Source organism: Macrotis lagotis, chromosome X, assembly GCF_037893015.1.
Source record: "Macrotis lagotis isolate mMagLag1 chromosome X, bilby.v1.9.chrom.fasta, whole genome shotgun sequence".
In the NCBI taxonomy this organism is placed as follows: Eukaryota; Metazoa; Chordata; class Mammalia; order Peramelemorphia; family Peramelidae; genus Macrotis; species Macrotis lagotis.
In genome coordinates, this window is record NC_133666.1 from 166,366,516 (window position 1) to 166,394,506 (window position 27,991).

Genomic DNA, 27,991 nt, shown 5'->3' on the forward strand with positions numbered 1-27,991 from the left:
ACATTCAAAGAGGAGGGGTGAGGAAGAAATGCATTCTATGTGTGGGGACCAGGCAGTGAGTACAAAGGCAAGAGGACAAGAGCTGAAATACTCTGTAGGAGGAACAATAAGAAGGTCAGAGTGGCTGGATGGTAGAGTGAATGAAAGGGAGTAATGCATAATAATATCACTCAGAACATTTGGGGACAGTTGTAACAAGCTTTATTCATCAAACAAAGAAGTGTAAGTAGTCTCAGAATCCTCTCCCTTTTCAGATTAAAAGATTACACTTATCACTATACAATTTTATTATTCTTTTAAACCCAGTAAGAACTGGGGGGGGGGGGGTCTAAGTATAAGTGAGATGGTAAAATAAGTCAGTGGACTCTTAAGATATAGAAAAACTGAAATTTGAGGAGGCAGTTAGCATTATGAATTAATTATTTAATATATCAGAAAATACATTACTTTTATCTTGAAGTTACTTAGAAGTTTTATTGGGAGATGGTGCAACTGGGGAAAGTAAATGTTGAAATAACTAGTATTGATCTGTAAAAAAAAAAGGCAGGTTGATATAGTGGAAAAAATAATGGAGTCAAAAAATCTGGTCTTTGAACCTGATACAGTCAAAGACTGGGTTACCTTGGGAGAATCACTATCTAGCTACAATTCTATGATTCCACAGAAAGCCTTAAAAACAGTGCATATAAGTTACAGCACATTCTGCACTCCAACTTCTTTTTCAAATATTGGGTTCCTGTGTCCTCAGAAGGTAACAATTACTGAATCTACCTCATTGGATTTCTTGTTGATCTTAATTCCAAATCAGTGATGAACTAACTAATTCAGTTAGTCTGATTCTCAGATGATATGACTAGGCTCCAACCTTTGAAGAACCTCTATATTCCACCTTCAGGATCCCAGGGTCATCTCCATACCATAGCAAAGTATAAGAGAATTTTAAGGAAAGAAAACAATGGAAAAAAACTGTACTTAGAATATTCACAAGACATCTATTTGAGATTCCACTGGAAAGGAGATACTATGCACTAATATATAAGCCCAGGATCTAGACCATCATTTATATGACCATTAGATAATGAGGAGGGTGCTGTGAGAAGGCACTCTTCAGGAAGGAACACAAGTTTTTATCCATATTCCAAATATAGGGAAGGGGGAAAGGGAATGAACATTTCTTTAGAGCCTGTTATGTGCTAAGCTAGGGACTTAATAAATATTATCTCATTTTATCCTCACAACAATCCTAGGAGAGAGGTGTCGTTATGATCCTTATTTTACAGATGAGGAAATTGAGGCAAACAAAGGTTAAATGATTTTCCCAAGGATCACACAGCTAGTGCCTCAAGTTGGATTTGAAGCCGTTCTTCCTGACTCTAGGGTCCATTATTCACTGTGGCACAGTCACTTTAAAGCTAAAGCTCCTCTGGAAGCTCTATCAAATGATCAAATGAAAATTCTATCTTCCATTTTAACCATCACAATTAATAAAATGGTATTTCTAAAGAATATTATTTTAAAATTCAGCCTCTGCCTTTATCATCAAATCTTACATGGCACAATAATTATGTTCTAGAGATGTAGTACTTTATGCTTTATAGAGAACTGGACTTGGAACCAGAAAAACCAGGGTTCATGGCCCACCTCATACTAACTTTGCAACCCTAAGAAGCTCTTCAATCTGACAGTGCCAACCAGACACTCAAGACAATTATCTAGGACAAGAAATCATAAAACGAATGCTGATCAGCATTGATAGAAGGTATTTTTCTGGGAGTTTCAGCATCAATGAAATCAGAGGCCCAGTTCCTATTTCAACATTTTAACAGCATTTTACACCATGTATTATATATTACATGTGCACTTTTCATCAAGCTTAGGAGATAAGGAATGCAACCCTATTTTACATGACAAAACTGAGGCTCAAATTGGCAGCACAAAGGTCACATGCAAACTGAGCCCATGTTTAGGGATGCCAAGTCCAGTGCTATTTGGTTTAAACTGTCCTCTTACTCAAAGGAGAGAGCAAGTCTTGATACATGTAAATGGTAGTCACAGACAAAGTGCAGAAATCTTACTATTTTTGTCATTAGCACCTCCAGACCCAATAAATGTCAAAAGGGAATAAATTCTTCTGTTTGACTATATTTGGCCAAAGGAAAAAAAGGCTACAATGATTCTAACAAATCAATCCACTTTAAGAACAGTGCTCATGTATTTTCCCTTTTTTGGAAACTATAATCTTATACAAAAATATATACAGTATATACAGTAATTAAAGCTTGATTTTGGTAGTCATTTTTAAATATTATAATACTGTTAAGTTTTTTTAACTGACCTATTCATTGTTTCATAAATAGTTTGATTTTAAAATTTTATCACATATGACATTTTAAACTCAATTATGTTTTGGTTATGTCTTATTTGACCCAGACCAATGATTTCATCAGTAGAGGGAAAGAAACTTTCTTCAGCAATTTTCATCCATTGATAAGAAATTACATTTATACCTGGCCCAATACCATACCATCTCTTTAAGGTGATCCTTTTATACTTTACCTTCTATTCAGGGTGAAGCTTAATTCAAAAAATCCTACAGAGTTCAAAGACCTAACAATTCAAGGAATAGTGATTAGAGAGGTCATTTTCATTCCTTCTTAAGACATGTAGGAAACAATTCTCCTACTTTGGGGGGAAAAGGCACTGTTTTATTAAAAGTGAACCAAGAAGAAGAAAAAGGAAACATGTCATAACACATAGAGAGCCTGCCTTGAAATCTGGAAGACCCACATCTAAGGGAAGTCATTTAATCTATCAGAGTATCATCAGGTAAGACATTAAGTTACAAAAAAGCTGTTGCTCAGCAGGAGTTCCTTAAACAAATTACACTATCTCAACAAAGTAAATCACACTAAATCAATTAGGCAAAGTTTGCATGTGCTCCCTGGACACTGAAAATCCATTCTTCACTTCTTTGAAGTAACAAAGAGGTATAATACCTATTACAGAAATTATTGAGCCAATATGTAAGAGTCTTTTTGTACAGCCTAAATCTGGAAAATATTTTCTAGAAGCACTTGTGATTTCTTAAACTACACTTATACAACTGCAGTGTGGAATGATGAAAAGAAACATGAATGATGGGTCAAACAACCTGAATTCTAACCTTAACTCTTCCACAAGCTCTCTTTGTGTGTTTATTTTAATTGACAGGACCAGGAAATAAATCTAGGATCATACCTGGGAGACACATTACAGATTATCTAGTCTAACCTCTTATTTTGCAAATGAGGTCAAGAGAGTCTGAATGACTTAAGATCACAGAGGGAAGTCTGTGAACCAGTATTTAAGAGTCCAAGTCTTTTGACTACAAATATGGCAAATTTGGCAAATATTGCATGCATCATGTAGACTTTCACTAGACCAGGAGGTCTAGTTTCTGGAGTAGTAAGTTTAAAATATATTTTGGTAGCTATAGATCAGTGTAACTGGTTTCCCTTATAATCCTGTGTATTTTACTTCAACACATTAAAAGACAGTACTCTAGGAGGAGGTCCAGAGGTTTCATCAGACTGTCAAAGAAGTCCAATACAAAAAAAAAAAAAAAAAAAAGGTTAAGAACTCTTGCTTTAGTCTAGAATGCAAGTTCCAAGAGGTCAGGTATTGGTCTAACATAGTGTCTGGTACAGAATGGGTATTCAAAAAAAATTTTTTTAATTAACTAATGGAGCTGAATTTCATTAAGGAGGATATAAATAAATGATAAAAGATGCAGAGAAACAATACATTATGCTGGAAATGTTATTTTAGAACAGAACACAGGTTCTATTCAGAGTACTGTGACCAACTCCTTATATGAACATAAGCTAATGTCTTCAACTTTCTGGGCTACCATAACATTTTTAAAATGATCTCTGAAATACTTTCCATCTTTTAAGAGTTCCATTTTATGGTAATTCTGCATAGTTTTCTTAAAGAAACCAGTATGGGACAATTTTAATCTTTCACTCTTTAGTTACAAAGATGGGGTTTTGCTTTTGTATTCAAAACAAACATATACCTTTATTATATTGCCTTGAGGTAACTTTTGTTAAGCTGTTTTGACCCTCAGGAGATGAAGTAAGCCAAGCTTTAAGACAAGTTTCTTGATTCTACTGTTAATATTCAACAAAGAAATCCTTCTGCAGTTAAAGAGATGATTAATTTTTAAATTAGTAAAAAAAACAATTTTTAAAAATCCCACTTCTATACCCTCAAAAATACCACCCCAGAAAAACACTCCACTTTACAGTGAAAATTCCATAATCGGCAGTTAACAAGATTTTGTCTTAACAGCATTACACAGATAGCATTTCTGACATCTGTTTTCCTCACTTAATAAAGGTTAGTCAATCTGTTATTGTGAATCAGATGGCTAAAATGTGTGTTGAAAATGCATACATTGCATACAATGCTGCTTTCTATCCCTCTTTATGTTCATGAAATGTTCATGGTTGCTAATGTCTAAGTTCAGAACAAAAATTAATTTAAAAAATATATGTTGGGGGGGGTGGATCCAAGATGGTGACAAGAAGGGATCGAGTCTTAGGAGCTCTCTGATAAAATTCATCAGCTAAGGACTTTAACTAAACTTTCGAGAGACAGAACCCATAAAGGGACCCAATGAGGCAGTTCTCCTACTCAAGGTAACCTGGAAAAGAGCAGAAAGGCTCTGCTCCCCAGGGTCGGAGAGGCGGCCCGGCAGAGGGGTGGCCCACCAGAGCCAAAGAACTTCACCCTCCCGGAGGCAGCCCCAGGACGCTGGGGGGTCTCAGCTCACAGCAGCAGGGGTCTCTCCTGAGCTGCACCCCAAGGAGCACCGGGCACAAAGTGGAGGAACAGCGGGGGACCTCTGCCAGAGTGAGCACTGGAGCCCAGCCCTCAGGGCACACAGCCAGCAGCTTGGTCTTTCCCCAGCCCTGATCCAGGAAACAGAAGCAGGAGCCTGGTAAGCAGGAGCCCCCAGGGCATGAGCCCATTGAGCTGAGGGAGGGGAGTGAAGAGAGACTGCAGAGCTCTGCCCTCTGCCTCTGGAACAGGACTCTGGGGCTCTGAACACATTCAGATCCTGATCCCAGTCTAGACCCCCCCATAGAACAGCAGGGCCCCCCACACCTCAGCCCCGTGGCAGAGGGGGGTGCTTATAGTCATTCACAGACCAGGAGGGAGGACAGAGCCTCACACACTGAGACCCTTGAGGGAGTGTCCCAAAAGCTCAAGAAACACCCCAAACCAGGCCCAGGCTGGGAAAATGAGCAAGCAGAGAAACAAAAAGAAGACTATTGAGAAATATTTTGCAAATGAGCCCAAGAAGGACCAAAATACTCAGTCTGAAGATGAGGAAGCACAAGCTCCTGCATCGAAAGATTCCAAGAAAAACAGAAATTGGGCTCAGGCTATGATAGAGCTCAAAAAAGACTTTGAAAATCAAATGAGGGAGTTGGAAGAAAAACTGGGAAAAGAAAGGAGAGAGATGCAGGAAAAACATGAAAATGAAGTCAGCAGCTTTGTCAAGGAAATCCAAAAAAAATGCTGAAGAAAATAGCATGCTAAAAACCAGCTTAGGTCAAATGGATAAAACAGTGCAAAAAGTTATTGAGGAGAAGAATGCTTTAAAAAGCAAAATTGGCCAAATGGAAAAAGAGATAAGAAAACTCTCTGAGGAGAACAAATCCTTCATACAAAGAATAGAATTCAGGGAGATTGATGAATTTACCAGAAATCAGGAATCAATACCAAAAAAATGAAAAATTAGAAGAAAATGTGAAATATCTCATTGAAAAAACAACTGATATGGAAAACAGACTTAGGAAAGATAATTTAAAAATTATTGCAATACCTGAAAGTCATGATCAGGAAAAAAGCCTTGACATCATTTTCAAAGAATTACTACAGGAAAATTGCCCTGATATTCTAGAAGCAGAGGGCAAAATAGAAATGGAGAGAATCCACCGATCCCCCCGAGAAAGAGATCCCAAAAAACCAACCCCTATATAGCCAAGTTCCAGAACTCCCAAGTCAAAGAGAAAATATTACAAGCAGCCAGAAGGACACAGTTCAAATATCGTGGAGCTGCAGTCAGGATCACACAGGACTTAGCAGCAGCTACATTGGAAGCTCCTAGGGTTTGGAATACAATATACCGGAAGGCAAGAGACCTTAGAATGCAGCCAAGAATGAACTACCCAGCAAGGCTGAATGTCCTCTTCCAGGGAAAAAGATGGACTTTCAATGAACCAGGGGAATTTCAAATGTTCCTTTTGGAATGGCCAGAGCTGAAGGGAAGGTTTGATCTTCAGATACAGGACCCAGGTGAAGCATGGGGATTGGAGGAGAGGGGGGAAATATGAGGGACTTAATGAGAATGAACTGCATGCATTCCTGCATAGAAAAATGACACTGATAATACTCATATGAACCTTCTCAGTTAATAGAGCAGGTAGAGAGAGCTTTTATAGTTGAAGCACAGGAGAAAGCTGAATTCGAAGATAAAATATGGTGTAAAATGGAGTCAATAGAAAAAAAAAAGGGAAATGAAATGGGAGAAAGAAAAAGGAGAGGGGGAATAGTCCAAGATATTTCACATAAGATTATTTTTCACAGATGATATTAAGGTTTATTTAGTCCCCTCTACTAATAAATCTATCAATCAATAAGTATTTATATTAAAGAACTATGTGAAGGGTCCTGTACTAGGCAATGGGATTCAAATGCAAAGAATAAAACAATTCTTATTCACAAAGAACTTACATTTAAATAAAAAAGACAAATTTATATAAAAATAAATACAGCATAAATATAAAATGAACAAATATAAATCTGAAGCAGTTAAATATGTGAAAGTCAAAAGGCAACTAAGTTGCAACAATATTAAATATGGAATGTTGGGTCTATAATCTGAAAGACTGAAGTTCAAAACCAACCTCAGACCCATTGTCCCTTAATCCCATTTGCCTCAGCTTCTTCAATGGTAAAATAGGGATAATAACAGTACCTACCCCCGAGTGTGTTGTGAGGATCAAATGTGATAGTGTTTGTAAAGTGCATACTTAAGACTGACAAACAGCAGGTTTTCCTTACATACTTGTCTCCTACTAATAGTTGGGGCACAGGAGGTTGGAATCAGGAAAAGTTTTCAAAAAAGACAGTTGCTTGAGTTGCACTTAAGGAAAAGAAGGACTTTACAAGATGAAAACAGGAAGGGAATACCTTTTTATTTATGGAGAATTAACATAACTTCTGCAAGGTAGTAGGAGATAAAAATATTAATAATTTAAAAATAAATATAAATAATATATTTTAAAAGATAACATTAAAAATAAACCCACATGCAATCATCAGTCTTTCTGTATATTACTGACAAAACCCATTATGAGGAAAAAGAAAAAGAAATCCCATTCAAAATTACTACAAAACATATTAAATATTTAAACCTCACTTTTAAAGATACACAAAGACATACAAGTAGGAAAAAAAATCTTTGACAAAAAAAAACTTTCTCATCCCTCATTCTCCAGACCAGGTTATCACAACTCAGGTATCTCTTTCTTCCTCCATCCACTAGCTCCCTTCTCAGATTGCTGAGTTTTGCTTGGAAGTTCCATTTTGAGAAAAGTCCAAACCCAGCAACTTTAATCTCCAGACTTTCTTCAACACAAATATCTTCTACTTCCCCCTCACACACATGAAGCAGTTCCCTTTTCTATGCATTTACCCATTATAATGTAAATTCCTTAAGGGCAGGGACAGTTTGTTTTTGTTATACTTGAATGTATCTACAATTTTTAGCATAGGGCCTGGCAGATGGAAATGCCTACTGACTTGATAAGAAAAAAATTTCAAAAGTGCAGTCCTAAATAACTGGAGAAAGAATAATTCTTATGATTGAGTCATGTCAATATGATAAAAAGTACAATGTTACTTGAAATAATTTATTAATTCAGTGTCACACCAAGTTATCAAAGAATTACTTTGTGAGGTAGAAAAAAAACACAATTCACTTGGAGGAATAAAAGGTCAGGAATCTCAAGGTAAATCATAAAAAAAAACTGGGAAAATACCCTATCTCAAATTATATTGCAAAGCAATAATTATTAAAAATAAGTACTGATTTAAATTTTTTAAGTTGATCAGAACAAATTAGATACACAAGATTCATGAACCCAATGATCCCAAATTCTAGGGTAAGGAATAGCTATCTGAAGATTTAGTATGGAAGGCTGTCAGGCAGAAATAGGATTTAGGCCATAATTGCATACCATATACAAAAATAAACCTCAAATAGATAACCTATATATAAAAAAAATCACAGTCAAAATAAATTAGAAGAGGAAGAAAGGAACTAGCTTTCATGACTCTGTACAGAAGAGTTGATATAATAGATTGTAATCAAAATAAACTGATAATCAGTGGGAAATATACTGCTTAGGACTCATAAGTTATAGTACAATAGAAACCCTCCCTTCCCAAATCTTTAGGACAATCTCCCTGGTACCCTGAGGGAAGAAGGAGCCAGATGCTCTTTGGGGACCAACCTGTCATGGAGTAGAAGAACAAGAAACGAAAGTGAAAAATTCTGATACATAAAATTTCAAAAAATTTTTTCACAAACAAAATCTATATAATTTGAATTATAGATTAAAGAGTTAAAAGTGAAATATTTGTTTCAATAAGTTTCTCTTATAAATGATTGTTTTCCTAGATAGATATCCTAAAAGATAAAGGATCAAAGGTTAGAAATAAGAGGTTCTTGAAAATAGAAAAGTAAGCTATCAAAAATCACTGTTCCGGATCTCTGATAATAATCATTCATCAGATTGGTGAATATGACAAAAAAGGAAAATGACAATTGTCAGAAAAACTATGAGAGGAAATACTCTACTGCCTTCAATTTAGAATATGCCCAAATGTCACTAAACTATGTACAACCCCCCCCCAAAAAAAATCAAAGAGAAAAAGGTTATATATATATATACAAAAATATTCATAGTAACACTTTTTAATATCTACAAAATGGAAATTATCAATTTAAGAAAAGTAAAAATCAATTATGGTACAAGGTTATAATGGCATAGATTTAGAAAAGCCTGAGAAAACTTGAAGTACATGCTCTAGGCTTACTCTCCCAGCTTATAATATTAGCCTGAGACCCCAGAAAAGCAAGCTCTTTTTTCCTGAAGTTTCTAAGGGATCCTAAGAGCTTCAGAAGTGGTTTTCTACTGCTATAGCTCACGAGAGCCCACCAACATGCTTTCCTCTATTGATTAAGTTATATGCATTAGTCAAATTGACTCAATTTTTTTTAACCTTTATCAAAATGTTTACTAAATTGGAACAGTTTGAAGAGTTGTTAAAAAACAAAAGTTGATGATACATTCTCCCACCAGAATATATAGAGACCTAAGTCTCTTATCTTTCATGAGCAAAGGAATATACTCACAAGCTTCTAATTACTGGAACTCTTTCTCATCTACAAAACCTCTTCTATAAAATTCGCTTTTAGGCTCCATGTAGAGGCCTGAAGAAGGAACTTAGATGAAACAGGTCTCATTTGTCCTTCCTCCTGTTGCAGATTCTGCAGCCATGCACTACTGTTTAAGACACCCCTAGCACAATGAGGAGAGGGCCAAATCCCTTGACATTCTAAAGTTCACAAGGTAATGATGACTTCTGATCATGAGAAACGACAGGTAAAGGCTCTACTCCATCTATCTCCTCAAACAATTCCCACTCAGTTTAGAGTTGCTCTCTTCTCTAGACTGCCAAACATTTCAGATCACACAGTCAGAAATCCAGTGATAAAACATGTTTCCCACCACTTGAGACTACTAGTAAACCTTTGGAATTGAAGAGGACCACACCAACCAAACCAAATGACTGGAGGTGTGACTGCACAATTATGTTTATTATAGTGAGGGTATGCTGTACCTATACCAGGCTCTTTTCATCCCAAGGTCTGATTTGTAAGAAATAGGACTATTGGAAATGGTCTGGCTGCCCCAAGAGATTCTTGGTCTTAAATGAGTTTCGATTCCTCCCAAATCAGTAAGGCACAAAAGTACATCATCAACACTAGGCAAGCACCAGTATGTGATATCTGATGTTAGAAAGTGACTATTAGGTACATCCTAACCTGTCTCTTAAAGGACTAATCATCCGTTCAATCTTTCCTCACAAACCTTCCATCTTTGACTTGTGAGGTATTCATCAGTGTGACACTATATCTCAGGATCAAATGACCCATGTTCAACTGATGTTCACATGAAATCCTTCTCCATTTCAGTCTTCAAAGTTTTCAGTTAACTAGAGGTCTAGAATGAGATACCCATTTTCAGACATGGCCAATGTGTGAATTTGTTTTGTTTGGCTTTGCTTGTTATAAAGGAAGAGAGCCATAAGAGTAGTGAGGTAATGGTGGCAATCATTCCAAAATAAAAAAGAGAAATATAATCGAAATATTTTAATGTACAAAAGAAAAAGAGAGCGAAATTCAGTCAGTGAATGGATCAGCAGGGCAGCTTTGGAAATGTGTTGAATTTATTATGTATTTTAAAAAACTCAAGCTGTAGGAAAAAGAGATTAGTGGTTTCATATATAATCCTCCTTTTCTACTCTTCTTTATGTGTGGAAATGTGTAAGTTTATTGATGGTTGTGAAGGTCAGAGACTAGCAAAAAAATCAAAATTTAAAATCCTAGGAGAAAAAAGAAAACTAGCCAACATCTAAATGCAAGGTTGCTTAAAAAAACTAATCAGAGAAAATAATAATAGATTGTATTTAGAGCATATTTTTCAGTTTATAATATTAGAATTTAGGTGTTTTTAGACTAAATCTTTCTTTCAAGATTTCAAAATATTCTAAAATAATAACAGCTTATGTTTAGATAGTGTTTTCCTTAGAACAAACTTGTGATGCAGGTAGTAGAATATTATTATGCCCAATTTACAAAAAAGGGAACAGTGATTCAGAGAAATCAAATGAATCATCCAAAGTTATAAAGAAAATAGGTAGTAGAGCTGGGGCTCAAATCCAAGTCCTAAGACTTCAAATTTAGTTCTCTCTGTTTTTCAAGAAAAAGATGTAAAGTTTGCATTTAAAGGCATGGGCTCAAATCTCCCAGTCTTCCACTCCATGACAGGCATCCCCCCAAAGAGCATCTGGCTCCTTCTTCCCTTAGGGCATCAGGGAAATTATCTTAAACATTTGGGAAGGGAGGGTTTCTATTATACTAGAACTTATGAGTCCCTAAGCAGTATGCTTCCCACTGATTATCAATTTATATTGATTACAATCTATTATATCAATTCATTTTTTTAAGGAACTGATATTGACACAGGAAAATTAACAACAGCTGTTACAAAAAAATCCTTCCAAACTAGGGGCATTTTCTTCCATAAATACAAACAGAATTCAGGGGAAAGTTGATTCAAGCACATGTCATAAAGGGAGGCTGCTGGAAAGCCTTTCCAACCTGTTATGGGCTCCCAGTGAAGCTTTTTTTTGGCATGAGTAGCAAGTTGTCTCTCCTCATGAGATCTAGGGTGACTGGCTCCTGATGTGAACCCTGCGAGCAGCCACTATCATTCCAGGGACAATGCTAGGATGCTCATGGAAAGCACAAAAATCTTCCAATCTCTTGAAATTTACAAGGTATTTTTCTAGGGTCAAGGAATAAAAGAGGACAGATATTGCTTGTCCTCATTCCCCACCACCATCACCAAGGTGGTATGGCAGCCAGAATTTGGGTCTGGAATCAGTAAGAATAAAATTTATATCTGACCTCAGAGATTAGCTGTGTGGCTATGGACAAGTCAATTAACCCTCAGCTGTCCTAGCTTCTGTAAAGTGGGTCTAATGATATCACCTCCCTCCCAGTGATCCCAGGATCAAATGAAATACTATTTGTTAAGTTCTTGGTACAGTTGGCATACAGTAGTAACTTAATAAAGGCTTGTTCCTCCCCATACCCTTCCGGGACATGGTTAGACATCCTTTTATCAATGGAATGCCAAGATATGAACTGGCTTGCTATTTTTCCCAAGTCCCAAAGGCATGACTGAGTCTCCTCAATCAGTTCCAATATACTTCCTGTCCAGCATCATTTTATCTGACCCAATGACTTTCACTCATGCCTTGCAATCTGAAGGCCTGGCCTGCACTAGGTTAATGCCTTTGATTGACTGATTCCATAGAGTTGGTCTTCTCTGATAATAACAAGAGAATAGGCTACAATAAGGTAGAGATGACTGATTCAATAGATATTCCCTACCCTTACAATGGTATTTGACAATTAGGGTAGAGTAGAAAGAATGCTGGGTTTGTAATCAAGGGAGCCCAGGTTTGAATTCCAGATTGTTCAGGATACTACCTATATTGTCCTAGGACACTCTGGGTCTCAGTTGCCTCATCTACAAAAGGAGGTCTATAAAATAATCTAGTTCCAGAAATTATTTGGACAAATAGACTCCTTCCCTGAAGCTTTCCCTAATCCCTAGTCAGAAATGATCTATTCACAATGTCTTACAGATAACCCCTCAAGAATTTAGCATAATCTATTTTTATTATGCTCATTTTTATACCTCTTATCTTCCTTAATAAACTAATCAAATGTTTGTTAAATGTCTACTATATAAAAGGGGAAGGGAGACAGGGAATAAGGATTTATATACACCCATTCTGGGCCAGGCACTGTGCTAAGGGCTTTACAAATATTATTTCACTCCTCACAACAACCAGTGAAAGAAGTGCTGCTGAGGCAAAAAGAGATTAAATGACTTGCCCAGGATAAGTCACAGAGCTAGTCAGTGTGTGAAGTTGAATCTGAACTCAGGTCTTCCTGACTCCAGGCTTAGTATTCTTCTATCCACCGGGCACTAAGAGAGACAATATTCTAAGCACTGAGAATACGAAGACAAAAACAAACGGGGCTTACCTTCCAGGTATTTACATCCCATAAAGGCAAAATAACCTATGCCTAGATGTGTCAAGACAAGGTAATCTATGGAAGAAGAGAGCAAAAACACTTAAGGAGGAGGGAAGAAAAGGAGAAAAAACTGAATAAAGTTTCACAAACTAGAGTGGAAAAAAGGGATTCTGAGAACCAAAGGGGAGAAAACTTAAGACTGAGTCAATCTGCAGAGGCCAAAGAAGTGAGATGGAACCTGAGTTCAATGAATAGCTAAGGGCTCCATTTGGCTAGAAGGGAAAATACAAAAAAGGGAGTGATATGGAGAAGTCTGGAAAAGTGGGTGGGAGGCAACTTGCAAAGGTCTTTAAATGCCAGCAAGTAGAGTTTATATTACAACTTAGAAGTAATTGAAAGTCAACAAAGATTTCTCAATAAAGGCATAGCACAGTCAAATGTGGGTTATAGGAATAATTTTTTAGAAAGATTATTTATTTTGAGTTTCACAATTTTCCCCCATTCTTGCTTCCCTTCCCACACCCCCCAGAGAAGGTATTCTGTTTAGTCTTTACTTTGTTTCCATGGTATACATTGATCTCAGTTGAATGTGATGAGAAAGAAATCATATTCTTAAGGAAGAAAACAAAGTATGAGATAGTAAAATAACATAATGATAACTTTTTTCCCCTAATTTAAATGTAATAGTCTTTGGTCTTTGTGCAAACTCCACAATTCTTTCTCTGGATACAGATGGTATTCTGCCATCACAGATGGCCCAAAATTGTCCCTGGTTGTTGCACTGATGGAATGAGCAAGTCCATCAATGTTGATCATCATCCCCTTGCTGCTGTTAGGGTGTACAATGTTTTTCTGGTTCTGCTCATCTCACTCAGCATCAATTCATGCAAATCTTTCCAGGCTTCCCTGAAATCCCATCCCTCCTGGTTTCTAATAGAACAATAGTGTTCCATGACATACATACACCACAGTTTGTTCAGCCATTCCCCAACTGAAGAACATTTACTTAATTTCCAATTCTTTGCCACGACAAACAGGGAAGCTATGAATATTTTTGTACAAGTGATGTTTTTACCCTTTTTCATCATTTCTTCAGGGTATAGACCCAGTAGTGGTATTGCTGGAACAAAGGTATGCAAATTTTTGTTGCCCTTTGGTCATAATTCCAACTTGCTCTCCAGAAAGGTTGGAGGAGTTCACAGCTCCACCAACAATATATAAGTATCCTAGATTTCTCACATTCCTTCCAACATTGATCATTGTCCTTTCTGGTCATATTGGCCAGTCTGAGAGGTGTGAGGTGGTATTTCAGAGATGCTTTAATTTGCATTTCTCTGATTAGTAATGATTTGGAGCAATTTTTCATATGACTATGGATTACTTTGATTTCCACATCTGTAAATTGCCTTTGCATATCCTTTGAACATTTGTCAATTGGGGAATGGCTTCTTTTTTAGAAAACTTGATCCTTTATATCCTACACCTTTGCTAAAATTGCTAATTGTTTCCAGTAGTTTTTTGGATGATTTCTTGGGATTTTCTAGGTATAACAACAAGTCATCTGCAAAGAGTAAGAGTTTTGTCTCTTCCTTCCCAATTCTAATTCCTTCAATTTCTTTTTCTGATCTTATTGCTGAAGTTAGCATTTCTAATACTCTATTGAATAGTAGTGGTGATAATGGGCACCCTTGTTTTACCCCTAATCATATTGGAAATGTCTCTAGCCTATAACCATTGCATATAATGCTTGTTGATGGTTTCAGATAGATATTGCTTATTATTCTGAGGAACGATCCATTTATTCCTACACTCTCTAGTGTTTTTCGTAGGAATGGATGCTGTATTTTGTCAAAAGCTTTTTCAGCATCTATTGATATGATCATATGATTTCTGATAAGTATGTTATTGATATAATTAAACTAACAGTTTTCCTAATATTGAACCAACTCTGCATTCCTGGGATAAATACTGCTTGTTCATATTGTATTAACCTAGTGAAAACTTTCTGTAATCGCTTTGCTAAGATTTTATTTAAGATTTTTTGCACTAATATTCATTATGGAGATAGGTATATAACTTTCTTTCTCTGTTTTTAACTCTTCCTGGTTTAGGTATCAGTATCATATTGGTATCATTAGAAAGAGTTATGCAAAATTCTGTCTTCACCTATTTTTCCAAAGAGTTTATACAGAATTGGAACCAATTGCTACTTAAATGTCTGATAGAATTCACTTGTGAATCCATCTGGCCCTGGAGGTTTTTCCTTAGGGAGTTCAATAATGACTTTTTGCATTTCTTTTTCTGAGATAGGATTATTTAGGTTTTCAATTTCCTCTTCATTTAATCTGGGCAATTTATATTTTTGTAAATATTTGTCCATTTCACTTAGATTGTCAAATTTATTGGCAGAGAGTTGGGCAAAATAATTCCAAATTATTACTTTAATTTCCTCACGATAGGTGGTGAGTTCACTTTTTTCATTTATGATACTAGCAATTTGGTTTTCTTCTTTATTTTTAATCAAATTGACCAGAGGTTTATCAATTTTATTGGTTTTTTCGTAAAGCCAGCTCTTGGTTTATTATTTCAATAGTTTTCTTGCTTTTGATTTTATTCATTTCTCCCTTAATTTTTAGAATTTCTAATTTGGTATCTAATTGGGAATTTTTAATTTGTTCTTTCTCAAATTTTTTTTAGTTGCATATTTAGTTTACTGATTTCCTCTTTCCTCTATTTTTTTTCATGAAAGCACTGTAAGATATAATATATCCTCTGACAGCTGCCTTGAATGTATCTCATAGGTTTTGGTATGTTGTATCATTATTGTCATTATCAAGGATGAAATAATTCTTTCTATAAATTATTGCTTGATCTACTTATTCTTTAAAATGAGGTTATTTAGTTTCCAATTATTTCTGGGTCTATATCTCCCTGGCCCAGTATTGCATATCATTTTTATTGCATTATGATCTGAGAAAGAAATAATCACTATTTCTGCCTTTCTGCAATTGCTCCTTAGGTTTTTATGTCCTAGGACATTGTCAGTTTTTGTGTAAGTGCCATATACTACAGAAAAAAAGTATATTCCTTTCTATCCTCATTCAATTTTTTCCATAGGTATATCATATCTAGGTTTTCTAACAATCTATTTACCTACTTAACTACCTTCTTGTTTATCTGAGAGCAGGAGGTTAAGATCTCCCACTAGTAGAATTTTGCTGTCTATGTCTTCCTGAAGCTCTTTGAACTTCTCCCCTAAGAATCTGGATGCTGTACCATTGGGTGAACACATATTTAGCATTGAAATTACTTTATTGTCCAAGGTACCTTTTAGGAGGATATAGTTTCCTTCCTTATCTCTTTTAATGCTATCTATTTTTGCAGAAAAGGATTGCTACCCCTGCTTTTTTCACTTCAGCTGAAGCAAAATATATTTTGCTCCAACCTTTTACCTTTACTCTATATGTATCTTTCTCTGTTTCAAATGACTTTCTTGTAAGCAGCATACTGTAGGATTCTGGTTTTTCATCCACTCTGCTATTTGATTACATTTTAAGGGAGAATTCATCCCATTCACATTCACATTCAAAGTTATAATTACTCTTTATTGCCCTCCATGCTATCTTCCTTCTGTTTGTATTTTCCCCCCTTTTTTCCCTTTATCAGTATTCTCCAGGGTTTTATTTCTGAATACTACCACCTTCAGTGTGTTTTTCCTCTTATATCAACCCCCTCCTCTTTCTTTCCCCCTTTCCCTTTCTTCTGTTAGTTACCCTTTTTCTCCACTCCCCATCTCCCCCTCCCCCTTTTAATGCTTGAAAGGTAAGGTAAGTTTCTTAACTGAGTGTGTCTAAGTTAACTTTAAGCCAAGTCTGATGAGATGAAAATTCAGGTGGTCCTCATCTCCTCAATTACAACACGTCTTTTGTACCTCTTGATGTAATGAGATTTACCCCATTCAGTCTCTTCCATCCTCCCATCTCCTTACTGCCCCCCTTTTTAAGGAGGTATTGTTTTTAAATCATTCTGTCTGAGTTACAGAAAAGTTATGATTGTCCATCACTTCTGGCTAAGTATACTCTCTCTAATAGCGTTACAATTCTCAAGAGTTATGAGACTCTTTCTCCCAAGTGCGTATATAGCCAGTTTCATCTTACTGGATAGCAGTTTTTTTTTCCTTTACCCTTTTTTTATACTTTTTCAAGTGTCTCTTAAGCCTCCTGTTTGATGTCCAAATTTTCTATTTAGCTCTGGTCTTTTCATTATGAAATTTTGGAAGTCTCCCATTTCATTAAAAGTCCATCTTTTCCCCTGGAAGAGAAGGCTTTCCCAGGTAATGGATTCTTGGTTGCATTCCAAGGTCCCTTGCTCTTCAGAATATCTCATTCCAGGCCCTTTGATCCCTTAATGTTGCTGTGGCCAGGTCCTGCATAATCCTTACTATAGCTCCTTGGTATTTAAATTTTTTTCTTTCTGGTTGCGTGCAGGATTTATTCTTTTACCTGATAGTTCTGGAATTTGGCCACAACATTCCTTGGTGTTTTCATTTTAGGATCTCTTTCTGGAGGGGATCGATGTATTCTTTCAATAACTATTTTCCCCTCTGGTTCCATGATGTCAGGGCAATTTTCCATCACTAAGTCCTGTAATAATTAAGTTCAGGCATTTTTTTCTCTTCAATGTTTTCAAGAAGGCCTATAATTCTCAGGTTGTTCCTTCTTGATCTGTTCTCGAGATCAGTGGTTTTGCTGATGAGGTGCTTTACATTTTCTTCTATTTTTTTTTTATCTTTTAGTTTTGTTGACACAATCTTGTTGTCTCATGAAGTCATTAGTTTCCACTGATTCCATTCTTTTTTTTTTGTGAAGATTTTTCTTCATTTATCTTTTGCAACTCCTTTTCCAGTTGGTCAATATATTTTCGAAGGACTTTTTCATTTGCCCAAGTGTAGTTTTGAGAGAATAATTTTCTTTTTGCATTTGCCCAAATGAGGATTTGAGAGAATCCTTTTCTTTTTACATTTACCCAATTGAAGATCTGAGAGAATTATTCTCATTTTGTATTTGTCCAATTGTATTTTCCAAGGCTTTGTTTTCTTGTTGTGAGATATTGTCTCTTGCAATGTGTTAATGTTCTCTTGGGTTTCTTTTCCCAATTTTTCCAATTCATTTTTAAACTCATTGATTTCTTCAAGGAAGTCTTTCTAGGCTAGAGACCAATTCATATTGTCCTCAGCAGTGCTAGATCTCTCTCAGAATCTGTTTATTCTAAGTATTTCTCCATGGGCCCCACTTTTCTCTAGCCTTTCTTCATCTTTATAGGATCTTGTGTTGGGGGATAGGGGTAGGACTGGCTCTCAAAGGTTTGCTTTTGAAGACCCTAGAGGCTTTGTTCACTTGGCTTAGTAGTTCCAAGGGCCAGTGAAGTAGGAATCATTGGTTGCTTTCTCTGGAGTGTTTGGGGCCCTCAGCAGCAGGGTCTGAGTTGACCTTGAGCCCTAGGCTGGGCCTTGGGGGAGGGAGTTAATCTCTTTCCATTGAGTAAACTCTGTTGACCACACCTTAGCCTGAGGGGGTGGGAAGTTGTTTCTATTTGTTCTGGGTAAAGGGATCCACTGAAAGTATGGAGCTTAGATCCCTGGTCCAGCTAGTGGTTCTCCAGGTGTGCTCTGAAACTCATACTCCTGTAGCTCCCTCCCCCCAAGACTCCACAGCTAAAGCTGGATCTCGAACCCACCACTCATCAAAGTCTCTATGGCTGAGGCTGGTCCTCTGGCTTCCCCCAGCTGCTGTTCCCACGCTGACCCTCTGCTCTCATCTCCCAGTTCACCCATAGTCCCCTGAGACAGACCTTCTTGGTAGGTGTTCTCCAAGCTTGTCTTTCTGGGTTTTGCCGCTGGAATTTCTGTTAAGAGGCTTCTTTCCTGTTGTTTCTGAGGGGCAAGAGAAGCACTTAACATAGTGCCTGTCTTGTCTCTACATCTTGGCCAGAAGTCCCTGTAATTCAGGTCATAGGAATATTAATCTGGCAATTATGTGAAGGATGGATTAGATAGGAAAATCACTGGAAGCAAAAAGACCAATCAGGCATCTTCTAAAGTTGAACAGATGAGAGGTGATAAGAAGAAGGGATGTAGTTGAGAAATGTTGGGATAGAATGGATGTAACGTGACAACAAACTGAAAATGAAGGAAGAGTCAAAATGATTCTGAGGTTGAATAACCTGTGCACCTAGAAGGACAGTGGTATTCTCAATAGAAATTTAAAGGAGAGTAATATGGGTGGGGGGGCGGCAAGAATGGAGATGTAATGAGAGGAGGGAAGGCAAGGGAGCATGGTATAAGAGGAAGACCTGAGTTCAAATCCTGTTCAGCCACACATTACCTGTGTAACACTGGGCAATTCGCTTTGAGAATTCAGTTCTCTACGGGCAGCTAGGTGGCACAGTGCATACAGCACTGACCCTGGAGTCAGGAGGACCAGAATTCAAAGCTGGCCTCAGACACATAACAATTACTTTGCTATGTGACTATGGGTAAGTCACTTAACCCCAGTGCCTTGAAAAAAAAAATCTAAGAATTCAGTTCTCTGACCCATAGTCCCCAATCCAATAAAAAAAGGGAGTTTGGACTATATAACCCCTAAGGTTCCTTTCAGCTTGAATTTGATGCTGCTGCTACTCAAATGGGAACTCATTGAGGGTAGGTAAAATTTATTATTTACCTTCCTATTTCCTCTATCACTTGATCCAGTTATTTCCTGCCTGATACCAATCCTACCTCATCCCTGAGTTCTAATGGGTGAGCATTCTCTTACCTACAACTCTGCCATCCACTACTTCCTGATCATTTCCAAACCACATGACAGCCCCCTCCATCCCACCCCTTTCCAATATGTAGCTCTTTTAGTTCTTGTTTTCTTCATTAGAAGATAAGCTCCTTGAGGACAAGGACTTTCTTGTATCTCAGCACTTAGGAAAGTATTTTGCATATTATAAGAATGCTTTTGCATTCATAATACAATGCCTAGTTCACTTTTACACACTGGACATGTTTGCCAAATGAATAAATACGGAAAGAATATTCAATTATCTGTCCTACAAGACAAATCGCTGGTATGTCCTTAAAAATCCCTTGTGTTTTAATAAACATCATGGTTGATATAAATGCAACCTGGCTTCTTATCATTTAATTGGGAGTTCTGCTCAGAATAAGTAAATAAGATATCTATGATTTCACAGAATTTCTCCTCAGATCAAAATGATACAATAAAACTTGGAATAATTGCTATTTATAATAAAGAAAAACTCTTTGGAGACTTATCAAACAGTCAGACTAAGAAAGACATTGAATAGTAATAACATTTTCTATTCTTTTACCAAACAATAATTATAATAATAATAATTTATATATGTAAAATTGTTAAATGTACAAAGCACTCCACATATCAATGACTCCCAAGAAAAAAAAAATTATTAAAAATTTGATCCAAGGAATTAGTTGAAGTACCATAAAAACACATTAAATGAGAAGACGATATAAGGACCACTGAAATAATGAACATTTCTTTGTACAGTCAGTTGTAAAGTTTTTCCTATGTATAAGAAGTCATCTGATGGAGAGAATTAAAAAAAAATCTGCCCTCTATCAGCTCATTTTATAATAGAGGATAAAAGAAATAAATACAAACAACTAGAATATAAACAAGAATATAAACTCATAAATATTCAGAGCAAGAGATCATTGTGGGAGGGTGGTAAATGAATAGCATTCAAATAAGGGTTATTTGAAAATAACATTTGAAGGATGGGTAAGATCTTAACAGATAAACCTATTCTGGAGATTGGCCTAGTCAGATTATTAGGTATAACTCATTTACAATTTATGTATAACTTGGTTTATAGATACCAAACAACATGAGTGGAACAATAATACCTTTCTTTCTATGATGATCAACTATAAATGTAAATGATACTTTTTCTTTGACAAATTAGCTATTAAAAGACTAGGGATATGTTTTGTTTTTAAAATGATGTGGCCTATTTCTTTGTTTGTTAGCCAGCATAATGAATGATGTCAACAAAGCTCTTGGAATAAGTATTGTTAATATGTGCTCCCTCTACTGAATTAGTTGGCTCTAAAAAAGCAAAAGATAACACTGCTTCCTACATAAACATTTCTGTGAATTTCTCTCACTAGTCAGAGTAGAGTAGTTTCAGATTAAAAATAAAAGAAAAAAGAAGTTTAAGATCCAAGGACACATCAGGATAGCTTTCAATATACTGAGTATAAAACTATATACATCACAAAGTCAGTTGTTATTCTAATAAGGTTAGACAAAATTTTGTAGGATCTTACATAAAAATCCATTCCAAGTAGGACTTTTCATAAATTTAAGAAATAAGATTAAATATTTCTGACCCTGAAACTTAGTATTTTAAGGTCCTATTTTAACTCCAAATCATAATTTCCTTTCCATAAATAAAGTACCATCTGCAACCTGAGTATAATCCAATTTACCACAAGATAAATGAGATTTCTGTTGTCAAGGCAATTTTATCCTAGTTGTTCAAAGAAAGAGAAAAAAACTCAGAAAGAATTTATCTTAAAGGAAGTAAAACACAATAATTAGTTATAAATTCATTCCCCAAACTTTATAGTTTTAAAAACTGACATCAGTATACTCTGGAAAATTGTTGGTTTTAGGTAATAAATTTACCTAACAGTGAAAATGTCTTAAGTAGTAAAGCACAAAGTAAAAATGCTTAAACATTAGAATAAAAGTGTTTTCTTTTGATTTAGTTTATTGACTAATCTAACAGAAAAGAATTTTAAAGTTCTCTAAAATTACTAAACAGAATAATAAAAAAAAAAATCCAGTTGATATTTGGTTTACTCAGATCTGTCCTAGAGGCATAAAATTAAAAATAATACTTTTGTGCTAAAATTTGACATATATGTTACTATCTTCAAAAGCTTTTGCACTTATTATACTTCACCAAACAGATAATTATAAGATCATATTCAATTTTAAAGGAGTGAAATAGCAATGATTTCATTTATTTGGTCTGTACTCATCTGATTAATAGCATTAACTTAAAAATGTTACCAACAGAACCCTATTGTTATGTACAGATTAGAAATGTAAACATAGTTTTCCCACAAATCCAGACTTCACAAATGATTCTTCATCTTATTTCAAGGAACATTTTTAAAGGCTGAGATTAAAACAACTAAAGAACACTATTGCCCCCTGGTGAATTAAAAGGCAAATGACTTTCAATTCAGTAACAACACTGGTTTTCTGGGAAACAAGAATAGGACCTTATTTTGAGAAGCATTTGACAGACAGAAATCTAGGAAATTAACTAAAACAGCAACTGGGGTTATATACACTAAAGCACTGTAAGACAAGTGACAGTCTCTTTCATTGGTAAATTTAGTACCAAAACAGGAAGGCCAAGGAAAAGAATTGTTGTGAAAGAAAGGAAATAAAATTCAAACGTTACTGAATTGTCAGCAGTAGGATTACCAAATGGAATGCAACACTATTCTTATGTGGATGTTAGAAGTGGATGAATCGGGGCGGCTAGGTGGCCCAGTGGATAGAGCGCCAGCCCGGAAGTCAGGAGTACCTGAGTTCAAATCTGGCCTCAGACAGTTAATAATTACTTAGCCAGCTGTGTGGCCTTGGGCAAGCCACTTAACCCCATTGCCTTGTAAAAAACAAACAAAAAAAATTAAAAAGAAGTGGATGAATCAATTAATCACCAAGAACTTATTTAATACCTGCTCTACCCTGTTCAGAGTGGGTGCTTGGGAATATAACTAACTGTAAGTATAACAGCAAGCATTCACAGAGTGTTTTAAGGTTGTAAAATACTTTACACATATTATTTCATTTTCACCCCACAATACCCCTGGAAGTAATCTCCACTTTACAAATGAGGAAACCAGGGTCACACACCTAGTTAATATCTAGGACAGAATCTGAACTCAGGACTTCTTGATTCCAGGTTCAGGATATATCCATTAGACCACTCAATGAAAAATTCCTCTTCTGAATGGGGAGATAAGAAATACACACAAAAACATGTACAACATAAATACAAAGTTAACAAATATAAATATACACACAGTAGTTAGGGAGGGAGAAGAGGAACCAAAAATTTTTGTGAGCACAGAAAGCTTTTCAGATTAGAGATTCAAAATTCGGGGTAGTGGAGTGGCACAGGGGATAGAAGAACACTGGTCCTGGAGGCAGGGGGACCTGAGTTCAAATCCAGATTCAGACACTTGACAATTACTAGCTGTATGACTTTGGGCAAGTCACTTAACCCCATCATCTTACAAAAAACAAGGAGGGAGGGAGGGAGAGAGAGAGGGAGGGAGGGAGAGAGAGAGAGAGAGAGAGAGAGAGAGAGAGAGAGAGAGAGAGAGAGAGAGAGAGAGAGAGAGAGAGAGATTTAAAATTCCCTTCACAATTTTCAAATTTCATCTGCGTGGGCTCTCCTTCCGAACTATAGAGACTGTTATCCCTCCTTAACTTGGATAGTCTTCAGGAGCAACCAAAATCAGCTCCATAATTTGCAGATAACTTCTTTGAACTGAGATAGGTTCCTGGACAACATATATACAATCTATCATCAAATGATACTGCTAACACTATCCAAACATTTATTTCCATCATGTGTACAATATTGTAAAGTTTATTTTTATCCATAAAAATATGTCTACAGTTAAACAAAATTTACTAAATAACCTGCTTTAAGCACTGTTCAAAGTAGAAACAATTCTGCATTATACATTTACTGTTTGGCTTCACAGTGTGAATTTATTTATCCCTATTCTTGCTATACAGCATTTCAGATATGTCATGGGATTCTCTAGTCAGAAATAACAAAAAAAAATCTTTTTTGTGAAAATGTTGATGGATTGCAGTTAAGAGAAATTGTGTAGTGATTTTAACAAGTCCAACCTGCTCCCTGCCACAAAGGTCTATCTCTTTAACACATTTGTTCTCCTGACAATGTTATATGGTTTCAAATACTGAAATTCAACAGTCTCTGAAGAATCAGTGGTGAATGCCTCAGAGACACATGCTGAACACACAAAAGCTTCGGTATTTTTCCAAAATTGGCCTCTATATAAGAAGTGGCTTAGGGAAGTGGTTCTTAAATATTCTGGTCTCTAGGGCCCCTTGAACTCTTAAAAAAAAAATTGAGGACTACATTAAAAAGAGCTCTTGTTAATTGTGTTATATCTATCACTAGTTATTATAAAAGTATTATCATGAAAATATTTTTTACCTCATAGATCCTCTGAATGCATCTTAACTTCCAGAGGTCCTAGATCATACTTTAAGAAGCCCTGGTTTAGGGAATACCATCAAGAAAATATCTAATCTTGTGGCTAGAAAAGCTTGATGACCCCAACTCCAATGACAGTCACAAAATGAAGGAAAGACTTCCAGAATGTTGGGTAAGCCCTCTGGGTAGCTCTAAGGAAGAATATCTTCAAAAACTTACACAACAGCATAAGGCATGAATCAGTTGCCATCTTTACTGATAGAAAGAATCCCCACACTGATGAGATCCTAGAGCCACTAAAAGTATTGAAGTATAAGCCAGTGGTCTATGATATCAAAAGTTGTAGAAAGATTATCTTTGAGATAACCATTGGGATTATTATTATTAAAGATAATCTTTGAGAGAAAAACTAAAGAAAACTGACTTACACAATAGTCACAGGTCAAATAAGCACAATGCAGAAATGCATGTAATCTTATAAAGCTGTCCATTAAACAGCAACTAACACTATTCTGTGTCATTTTTTTTCTTTCCTTTTCTTTCTTTCCTTTTTTTCCTTTCTCTACCTTGGTAGTAGGTGACTACTGTGATTACAGAAGAAAAGCAATGAGGGACTGATCCTGAAACTGCTTACAGAGATGAAATGGCAAGCATTTTTTTTTTTACTACCAGAAAAGAAATGTGCAAAAAGAACCAACTTTTCAGATACTGTCTCTATGGAAAATGAAAAGTAGATACCTTAAACATTTCCCTGCTGCCAACCTACCTTCTGAGCACAGATTTGATTAACTGCATAAGAAAGTATTGCTAAAATCCTGAAAATTACAAACTTAACCAATATCTTTGAAATCAACTAAATTTTTTAAAAAAGCAATTCATATTGAGAAATGTATTACTTGGGAGTCTATTTGCCAAGGCAGACTCAGAAACTTTTTAAAAACAATTATAAAACACTTCTCACACCAATTAAATCAGATTTTAAATAACTGGGCAAACATCAACTGCTCATGGATAGGTAGAGCTAATATAATAAAAATGACAATTCTACCCAAACTAAACTACCTGTTTAGTGTCATATTGATCAAAATTCCAAAAAATTACATTAGTGAGTTAGAAAAAGTTGTAAGTAAATTCATATGGAAAATTAAAAATCAAGAATTTCCAAGGATTTAATGAAAAAAGGTGCAAAAGAAGGGGGCTTAGCCCCACCTGATCTAAAATTATGTTATAAAGCATCAGTCATCAAAACTGTCTGGTATGGGGGCAGCTAGGTGGCGCAGTGGATAGAGCACTGACCCTGGAGTCAGGAGTACCTGAGTTCAAAACTGGCCTCAGACATTTAATAATTACCTAGCTGTGTGGCCTTGGGCAAGACACTTAACCCCATTGCCTTGCAAAAAAAAAAAAAAAAACTGTCTGGTATTGGCTAAGAAATAGAGTGGTGGACCAGTGGAATAGACTAGGTGCAATAGCAGGAAAAGATTGATAAACCCAAAGAGTTCAGCTATTGGGATAAAAACTCTCTCTTTGATTAAAAACTGCTGGGAAAATTGGAAGTTAGTATGGAAGAAACTTAGATAAGACCAACACCTCACACCCTATACCAAATGGATACAAGATTTAGACATAAAAAACAATACTATAAGCAAATTAGAAGATCAAGGACTAGTTTACCTGTTAGATCTATGGAAAGGGAAGCAGTTTATGACTAAAGAAGAGATGGAGAATATCACTAAAAACAAACTAATGATTTCGATTACATTAAATTAAAAAGCTTTTGCACAGACAAAACCACTGTAACCAAGATCAAAAGAAATGCAATAAACTGGGAAAACTGGGAAACAATCTTTACAACTAATGTTTCTGACAAAGGACTCATTTCTAAAATATACAGAGAACTGAGTCATATTAAAAAAAAAAAGCCATTCCCCAATTGACAAATGGTCAAAGGATATGAAAAGACAATTTACAGATGAGGAGATCGAAGCAATCCATAGTCATATGAAAAACTGCTCTAAATCATTACTTATTAGAGAATGCAAATTAAAGTTTCTCTGAGGTATCACCTCATACCTGTCTCAGTTTGGCCAATATGACCAGAAAGGATAATGATCATTGTTGGAAGGGTCCTGGGAAATCTGGGACACTATAACATTGTTGATAGAGCTGTGAACTCATCCAAACTTTCTGGAGAGAAATTTGGAACTACACCAAAAGGGCAACAAAAATGTGCATACCCATTGATCCAGCAATACCACAATTGGGTCTATACCATGAAGAGATGATGAAACCGTTAAAAATATCACTTGTAAAAAAATATTTATAGCATCCCTGTTTGTGGTGGCAAAGAATTGGAAATCAAGTAAATGTCCTTCAATTGGGGAATGGCTTAGCAAACTGTGGTATATGTATGTCATGGAACACTATTTTCTATTAGAAACCAGGAGGGATGGGAATTCAGGGAAGCCTGGAGGGATTTGCATGAACCAATGTTGAATGAGATGAGCAGAACCAGAAAAACATTGTACACCCTAACAGCAACATGAGAGTGATGATTAACCTTTATGGACTTGCTCATTCCACCAGTGTAACAATCAGGGACAATTTGGGGCTATCTGCAATGGAGAATACCATCTATATCCAGAGAAAGAACTGTGGAGTTTGAACAAAGACCAAGGACTATTACCTTAAATTTAGAAGGAAAAAAAAACATATCTTATTGTCTGATCTTGCTACCTCTTATACTTTAAGTTTCTTCCTTAAGGATATGAGTTCTCTCTCAGCACACTCAATTTGGATCGGTGTATACCATGGAAACAATGTAAAGACTGACAAACTGCCTTCTGTGGGGGGTGGGGGGAAGGAAGTAAGATTAGGGGAAAAATTGTAAAACTCAAAATAAAGAAAATCTTTAATTAAAGAAAAAAGAAATGCATTGCTTATGTCCTTAATTTTTCAAAGTTTTTATTGATTGCTTTTCTTTATCTCTTCTTTGCAGACAAGGTTGGTCATTATAATTACACAATGTTCAATTTCATTGTTCCTTCCATCTTATTGTTGTAGTGACTCTGTATGTGGTTTTTCTGGATCTGCTTACTTCATTCTCCAATTGTCTGCATAAATCTTCATATATATTTCTGAATTCTCCATATTCATCACCTTTACAGTATAGTAGCATTCATGTTCCACAATTTGCTAAATTATTCCCTAAATGATGGTCATCTACTTTATTTCCAATGCTCCGCTAAAACAAAGAGATGCTACAACTATTTTTGTACATATGAGACCTTTCCCTCTTCAACATCCTTGTAGCATATACCCAGCAGTGGGTTCTCTGAATCAAAGAATATGATTTTTCTTAGAATGATTCTAAATTGCTTTGCAAAATGGGTTGGTCCACAATTTCACGAAGAGGGACTGACTTTTCCAAACCTCTCCAACACTATTTCCAAATTCCATCATCTTTGTCAATTTGCTGGGAGAAAATGAAAAGTAATTTTGATTTGTGTTTCTATTATTGTTATTATTATTATCATTATTATTATCATTAGTATTATTTCTCTTATAACTGATAAGAGAATTGTTATTATTTATTGCTATCAATAATAATAAAGGAGTAATCGTCTTTAATAGTTTTTGTTTATATCCTTTTACTATTTGCCCAATGGAGAATGGCTCTTGGTCATATGTAATTGCATTCGATAGATATACAAACACCTTAATTAC

At 35.8% G+C, this 27,991-nt stretch overlaps 1 protein-coding gene across 4 annotated transcripts in view; it reads right to left on the reverse strand.

The window, feature by feature from the left end:
- Positions 1 to 27,991, reverse strand: part of COMMD10 (COMM domain containing 10) — a 249,214-nt gene that overhangs the window by 170,610 nt on the left and 50,613 nt on the right. Inside the window, exon 6 of one of the 4 annotated variants that reach the window (XM_074200850.1) lies at positions 5,907 to 27,740. The exons of the other annotated variants lie outside the window; for them this stretch is intronic. Within the exon in view, the coding sequence (XP_074056951.1) occupies positions 27,708 to 27,740 (33 nt within the window). The 3' untranslated portion in view covers positions 5,907 to 27,707. Of the gene's footprint in view, positions 1 to 5,906; positions 27,741 to 27,991 lie in introns of those variants that run through there. 4 annotated transcript variants of the gene reach the window in all.